Source organism: Bos mutus, chromosome 7 (assembly GCF_027580195.1).
Source record: "Bos mutus isolate GX-2022 chromosome 7, NWIPB_WYAK_1.1, whole genome shotgun sequence".
NCBI classification, from domain to species: Eukaryota; Metazoa; Chordata; class Mammalia; order Artiodactyla; family Bovidae; genus Bos; species Bos mutus.
The window spans coordinates 77,321,730-77,329,556 of record NC_091623.1 but is presented as its reverse complement, the minus strand read 5'-3'; the positions used below and the strand labels follow the sequence as shown (position 1 = coordinate 77,329,556).

Here is a 7,827-nt window from a genome sequence, read left to right as displayed (position 1 = left end):
AGTAAAAGGCAATAAATTTGTGCTTGGTAGAGTGTTCTACCACCAGCTTTAGATCATGGGCAAATCCTTTTACTCAGTGGGCTACAGCTTCCTCATTTTTTAAAACAGAAGGGTCAGACAAGCTGTTGGTCATTCTCTGCATTTGACATTTGGGTATAACTGGACAGGACAAACCTGTCAGTCACAGAAGGAGAAGGAAGCTCTTCTGACCAGCCAAGGAAAGAATGGTCACAGAGCTGAGTCAGTCCTGTTTCCAAAAGAATCCAAAACTGGATGTGGGGTTTTCATGCATTGCTCCTACCAACTTGGCATGCCGCTTGGCACACCGCCCGACAGTCAGCAGCCTCTTCCTGAACCAGTCCATTTTGCACATTACTGCCAGGTAGCTTTCTAAACACAAACACATGTGCGTGCAGCTTCACAGACTTCTAATGCGCTCCACTGCCCATCAGCTAGAATCCTGCCCCTGGTACACAGGCCTCTCCTGGTCTGACCCCTTTTCCCAGCCCTGCTCTGGCCAGGCTCTTTCACAGATCCCGCTCAAGGTTCACTAAACTTTCTGTGTTGCAGTCACAGCGGCCTTGGCACCTTTGTACAAGTTAGCCCTTCCGTCTGGGTCAGACGTCCAGAGAACTGATTCTATAAGGACCAGCTCATATGCAGAGCCCCAGATCTCTGGGCCTTGCCCTCAGCACTTTGTTCCCATCTCCCAGTCTTAGAGGCCATGTCCACCCCTCCTTATAAATGAGGAGGCAGAGACTATATTCTAGTCAACTTTGCGCCTGATAGCACTTGGCCCTGTGGGTGGGATTCAAGTAAAACAATTGGAAATAACTTAGCAAAAGGTGACCAGACCACTGAGGGGTGTAAACTGAGGTCCAACCACAGCTTTTCACACTCAAACTGACCCAAAACACTTGAAAAAAATAATTTCAGAAGGTCAACAGTAAAATACTACAGCTGAAGACTTATTTAAATAACTGTTTTAAAAATACTCCACAAGGGGGAAAAAACGTGATCTAGGCATTTCAAAATGCTACCCTGCAAAATAAAAACCAAGTGCTGTACTGCAATATACCTCCAACCGTGTCTTCTGGCTTATAAGAGAGATGCTAACAAGGAGCAAAATCTGGCACCCTCTACCTTATTAATATGTAAAAAGGCTGAAGTCACATCTGTGCAAAGATCTATTTTTAGTGGACCTTACATACTAAAATCCTAGCCTTGATCTCTTAAACTATCAAGCCTACCATAAATGTTTGATGATGAACAAGCCCATAAAAAGAAAATGCATAAAATGAATCGAGGGAGTCAACGTGTGCTCTGCCTTTTAATTACTGGTGGCTTCTGCTCCAATCCTGCTCCGGGCTGGGTGCAGGCAGAGAAAACACATCAATAATTTGGGGAGCAGGGTGTGGGTACTGCAAACAAATGGGCCTAACTACATTGTGATTTATGCTTCGGAAGCCAAATAGAGATGGAAAGAGACGCATCCGAGCCCAAAAGGGGAGGGGTGAGAACGGAGGAAATTACGAGATAAACAAAAGCATTCAGGACACAAAAGAGAATGCAGAACAGTCTTGTTTTATTACTTTTAAGTAATAAAGAGCCTTTTCCTTGCCTTTTTGTCTTTTTTCCCTTTTTTTCTCTTCTTTTTTTTACTTTTTTACAACATACATTAAGTCATGAATCAGATGTTAGGGGATGTGGAGATGGAAGGAAAATTGGTGACATCACAATATTTGTACAACTTTACAACAAATATAAATCTGAGTTGGTTGCATCTACCAGTGTCTAGCAAGGGTGGAGAGCAAAGGCACACTCAGGTTTAGGGACCCTCCCCCCACACGCTGTGGGGGACAAAAGAAAACGGGAAAAATACTTCAGTGCAGAAGACCACCTCAATACCTGTGGGCATCTTAGGGTTAACACCATGAGTGATGGGTTGTGGGAGGCAGGGAGGGGTGGAGGCAGACACGGGTCTCTGTAACACAGCTGAGGCATTGATGCCCGCACATGGGGACCAGAGAGAGTAGGTGGGTGCTGCACCTCATTTCCGGTGGGAGTGAAGCTTGGGGAAGAAGGCAGCAGGGTGATTATACCCATCATCTTCCTAAGTTCCCCATTTCTAAAGAAAATAGACGGAAAGAGACACTATCTCTCTTTGCAGCGAAGTTTCATGGTTTCAGGGCACAGAGTTCACAGGATGTGAATATGGATTCCATTAACAAAACAAAAGCATAACAACACAACAAAAACCTGTCCCCAAGGAGAGCAAAACTGAAGGGGTGTCTGCAATAAGAAGGTCGTGCATGAGTTCTGGCTGCACACCCGGGTCTCACTCTGATTATGGAGGTACCACTCTTCACTAGCCAATTCAAAGTTATCCCCGATCGTCTTTTTCAGAAGTTTCCTTTTTAAGACAAAACTAAACCCAGAGATTGAACTGGAAATGAAAACGAGACAAAGAGGCCACTAGGTGTACTGTTTAGCGGTTTAAAAAAACAATAACAACCAACAACAATGCTCACAGTTTACAATATGTTGACAGTTCTTTGCAATAGAGTAAGTAAACAAAAGTCCCTTGTGTGTGCTTGAGCTAATGAAAACCAAGGGGAAAAACACACACCCCACCCCCTCCCCCTACAAACAACAGCCACAAAAGGATAGTGAAATAAAAAAAACTAAAAACCTTTTGCCCCAGTCAACGTTTTTGCAGCATCCATTGTGGTTGGCCTTGTACTTGGAGTTACTCATTAATCACAGCAGGGACCAGCCTGCCTGCATCTATTTCCATGTTATTTCTTTGTGTGCATTGCACGTGTGTGCCTAGCACATGGCTTGGAGACTTCCCCCAGGTGCCTGCCCAACCTTACACAGCGTGTTCTCCTGGCAGTGGACACAGCAGAAATGAGGACTGGGACATTAGTCCCTTTTCTGCTGGCTAATGAGGACATCATCATGTTGAAATGATCTGAGAATACAAGGGAAGCAGGGAGCTCTGGAGGAAGAAAGAGGATTTGCCACCCACAACACTGGGATCCATGCTTGGCAGAATGGCCAAAGGGTGGTTGGGGTTGGCACCACTAGATGGAAGTGTGAATCGGGCTGTGGTACCACCCGGCTCCCCTATAACCATCACTACTGCATCCTCCTTCCCTCAGCTGGATGCTAATCTTCCAGAGGACTGCAGTGGGGGTGGGAGGAGGGAGGATCAAATAAATATCTGCATTTATTTCAAAAGAGGGAAAAGATTATCATAATGACAGTTTACAAGTGTACACAACTCAGGGTGTAAGGCACAAATTTACATGTGGAAAACAGGCTATTCACAGATGTAACCCCACGAAAAACCTGTGTGATCAAACCATTAATTTATGCAAGGTAGCAGCCAGCATATTAATTAGTTCACACCAGTGGTAGATTTTGTTTGCTGTCTCACATGCAAGGTAAAATGAGATGGTGTTTCACAAGCTGGTGCCTTCACAGAAAGTAGGAACCCCTGACAAAGCTATGTTGGCAGCAATGGGACATGAAGTGCCATTCTCAAAGTTCCTCTCCTGGTTGCTTTAAGTTAGGATCTGGAAGGACTTTTAAACAAATTATTCTTTTGCATGTTATAGGCCAGGGACCTGACCAGAAAATTAAGCTGGTAGATTTAAATAAATATTCCCCTCTTAAGTGTTTTTTCTTTAGCTAGAGATCAGACAGTCCAAACACAAAGCTCAGAATTCCAGCTCCGACTTATTTACTCAGTGAATTTATTGTAAAAATAAAGAAACTCAATTATTCCAGTTAATGGATTTCACGTTAAATAGTTTTAACTATCAAGGGGGCTTTCTGAAGAGCTGTTCAGAGGATGGTATGTGGAAGAGTCCTTTCCTTAAGGAAAAAAAAAAATGTGAACAATAAATAAAGAGTTACTTGCGTTAACGGTCACGTTATTTCATTAAAAGAGAGGAGCAGAAATCTATGACATAGTTGCCCAGCATGGCATTCATCTGTTATAACAGAAAGCTGTAACTGGTGGGCATTTCACAGTATCTGCGCATAGTAAACTTCTGCCATTGTTAAAGTCTGAGTTAGAATTATCAATGAATTCTTTTTTTTTGTCTTTTTAATTCTCATTTTTAAAAAATGTGTTTTGCAGGTGGGAGCGCTAGCCCAGTTGGGCAGCGCCCCGTGCAGTCATGGACACGATGTTGCCGTTGCTATCCACGTGTGTGTGTGTGTGTGTGTGTGTGTGTGTGCGCGCGCGCGCACGCACGCGCGAGGGCGTGCAGACGCACACGGTAGGCGTGGGTGGAGGGGTGGGTATGTGTGCTTTTGGCTCATGTTTGTGATGCTGATTGAAGTCTTTCGTGAGTCCAGCCTGTTGCAGGGCGTGGGGGAAGAGTGAAGGAAGAAAAATGGAGGTGAGTCCTTCGTCGTGAACCTTCACCGAACCGCACGGCCCAATTGTCGACAGTCCCTTCGCCCCCACTGCGTCCCAGGGAGGGACTCAGAGTCCCGGGCGCCGCCGCGGCCGTCTTGGTCGGGTGGGTACTCAGCCATGGAGAACCTTGCCGAGCTGAGCGGGCGGGCGCCTCGCCTTTTCCTGCTGGTTCGACACCTGCCCCCTCCCCACCCCGGGGATTATGTACACGCGTCGTTGGGCTTCATGGATGTGGAAAGAGGGGCAAAGGAGGGTTTGGGGGGCACGTCCGGCTTTAGCGAGGGCGTGCGCTTCAGCCCTGCCCGGGTCAGTGAGTTGTAGGCGCTGTTGAGGCTGGGCTGCCTCGACACAGTCACGGCCTGGCCTGAGGGCTGCGGCGAGCTGTGCGCCTGGATGGAGTCCACCCTCTGTGGGGCAGGGGGCGGGTTGTCTCCCCGGCCAAAGCTCTGGTTCCTGGAGAGGTGGGAGGAATTGGAGGAGTTAGTATTGTTTCTTTTGAGGGTGGCGGCCTGATGGCTTCTGGTGAGCGAGTTCGTGGGGTAGCTCCTCTTATAGTCCAGCCCGTAGGACGAGGAGGGGCGCATCTCCAGCCGCTTGCTCAGGCCGTTCTGCGACAGGGAGGCTCCGGGAGGGCCCAGGGAGGCCTCCCGCTGGGGGACTTTGGGGGGCAGGCTGTCCAGGTTCTCCACCAGGTTCACCCCATGGTTGGGACTCTTGCTGCTGAGATGTTCCTTGATGGTCTTATACTCCAGGGTGGCCGCCTGGTCCTCCAGAGCCATCTGTGCCACCTCGCTCATTTTGGGCTGGTCCACGTACTCGTGCTGGTAGCCCTGCCGCGTGGTGGGCAGCACGACCACGCTGGGGATGTGGCTGGGGGAGGCCCGCAGGGGCAGGTCAGTGGGGATCACTGGGGAGCCCATGGGGGGCATGTCCTTGGTGCAGGCGTTGATGAGGTTCTGATTCCGTTCCCACTCGCGGCTGCCACGGCTGGGCTTGCGTTTCTGCTGCAGCGTTGGCGTGGACTCCGGGGTGGGCAGGGCGGCCAGGTCCAGGTGGTGCTGATCGGCCTTGATGAGCATCTTGGCGGTGTTGCTGGGAGTGGCGAGCTTGCCGTTGTGCATGAGTGGCGTGAGGATGGCCTCTGGCTTGGGGTCTTTGGACTGGGTGTCCCCGAAGAGGCCACTGAGCTTGGTGACGCTGCTCATGGAGCCGCGGCGCGAGTGGGTGAGCTCCTTCTCCTTGCGCTGCACGGAGGACACGTCTTTGCGCCGGTGATCGCAGACGCAGTAGACGATGATGCCCGAGAACACGGCCCCCATGACAAAAGCCAGAATGACCGCGATGGCCAGGAGGGTGACAGGAACGAGCTGGTCGTGGCCTTTGAGATAGCTCTCCCGAATCACTCCTGCAAAAGACATCGCATATGGTGTGAAGAAATGAGAGCAGACCCCGAGGCTTAATTTTGTTTGGCATTCACCCTGTTAATTAATAACAGTAATAAGTGACAATGGCACCTCTGCAGAACTTGTCTTTGAGGCTCCCTCTTGCCAAACATTAACTCATTAATCCTCCCCGCCCCACCCCCCAGGATGTAAACAGACTTCCCTTATTGTCTTCTTTGTGTTTTGGAAAGGTGCATTCCCCTCTTTTCAAGTATGGGCTCTAAGTTGGTTCAGTCCGTGGAATATGGCGGTTTTTTCCTTTCCAAAATCTAATCCTTTTTCCCTTTTCATCTTTTTTTCAATCTTCCCCATCATAAAAGTGCCAGTGAGGTATTCTGAGTCTGGGGAAATAGGCAATACTTTTATGCATGTTAAATGAACAAATGGCACACTGCTCCAGGCTTCCAGGGAGTTTGCTGATGACTTACTTCCTGGTGGGCCCCATGGCCTCTGTCTGGAGAACAGCTAGGTTAGCATTTCAAGCAACAGGGAGAAAGACAGTGGGTATCATTTATAATGAAAGAGAGTAGCTAAAGCCCATAGATTACAAATGTTTATGCTGATTTTGCATCACTTCTCCCAAAACAAAGAACCCATGTAAAAAAACTCAATTTTAGGTAAATAAGCTGAATATTTGAATGAAGCTCTTCCTCTACTTGAGCTGAAAGAATATTTCAAAGTAGAGACCATTTGGGGTCCTGTAGTGGGTTTGAGAAGTGTCAGGTCTCATTATTACAGCTAGAGTTTGCTGTCACGGTGAGATTCTTCAGCAGAGCTAATCTCTTCAATTTAATAAAAATTATGTGACTCTGCCTGTCAATAATCTTACACTACATTAACCAAGATGCTGTGTTTCTGAAGAAAGTGGCTTTCCCTGTTCCTGCTTAATCAGCCACCAAGCTGAGAGACTCTAATCAAATGCAAACACTGAAGCTTTTATTTTTTAATGCCAAGTGAGAATACACATCACAATTGTCAGATCTTAAGTGCTTGATGCAGTAGCTGAAAAAATAAAATCTCAAATACCTCAATTCCTGCCTCTGGAGAGTGAAAGAACATGAATACATTAGAGGCTCTAACATGGGCTGAGGAAATGTAAACATTGTTCCTATTATGGAAATGATAGTAAGACAGAAAATGTACCTTCTCTGGTCTCAGGAGACACATTTTTCATCAACTAAATCAACTCTTTCTGGAATATGTTTAATGTATTTTACTGGCAGATATCAGTAGTACAGAATGAGAATAAAATGAAATAAAAATCTCTACCCTTTCCCAAACCCACAACACACAACCCTTACACTTCTGTTGAAATGCTTTGTGTGTGACACCCGAGACCCTGAGGAAATGCAGCTTTGTCATGGGGTTTTTCTGTTACAATATTTTGATTGGTGAAGCAATGGTTTTAAAACTCAGAAAACTTAGCCTGGAGAAGAAAGCATTCTCTTTCTCTTTGTGTACTGTCCTCATCCCCTCAATTGTGACATCACAGTTGGTTGCTGTGGAAATGACTGTCCTGTGACAAAGGATTGCAACTGCAGGTGGGGAATAAATATTATAGAAACACCAAATATCTCTTGAGAAACAAAGATTCTGTGATTAAACAAATGCCCTTGGTGTTGAAGGGTAAGGGGGGAAACTCACCCAGGGAAAATACAATCAGACACTGACTAATTTCCAAATGTGACACTTGTCAAATATTTCACGATTTATCTTCATGAACTTTTAAAGGGTAGAAACTGAGAGGCAAAAAACCAGCAGGAAATTCAGCTAAAACTCACACCTTTTTAGGCTGTGGAGCTCCCCAAACAGTGGGGTGTCTTGCATCCAAATATGTTGTAATACCAAGTAACTGCGCTAATGAGAATTTCTTCCTTAAATTTGCATTTCCTTGTTATAGCAACCAATTTTCTTTCAACTTTGGTTTTGCATAGTGTTCTACTAAACATC

The 7,827-nt window shown here is 46.7% G+C and overlaps 1 protein-coding gene across 3 annotated transcripts in view; it reads right to left on the bottom strand.

The window, feature by feature from the left end:
• Positions 1-3,744: 3,744 nt before the first annotated feature.
• The window catches only part of SEMA6A (semaphorin 6A), a 129,847-nt gene continuing 125,764 nt past the window's right edge, over positions 3,745-7,827 (bottom strand). For all 3 annotated transcript variants that reach the window (XM_070374108.1, XM_070374110.1, XM_070374109.1), the window contains one exon: positions 3,745-5,840. In XM_070374108.1, coding sequence (XP_070230209.1) covers positions 4,636-5,840 — 1,205 coding nt within the window. In that variant the 3' untranslated portion in view covers positions 3,745-4,635. The remainder of the gene's footprint in view (positions 5,841-7,827) is intronic.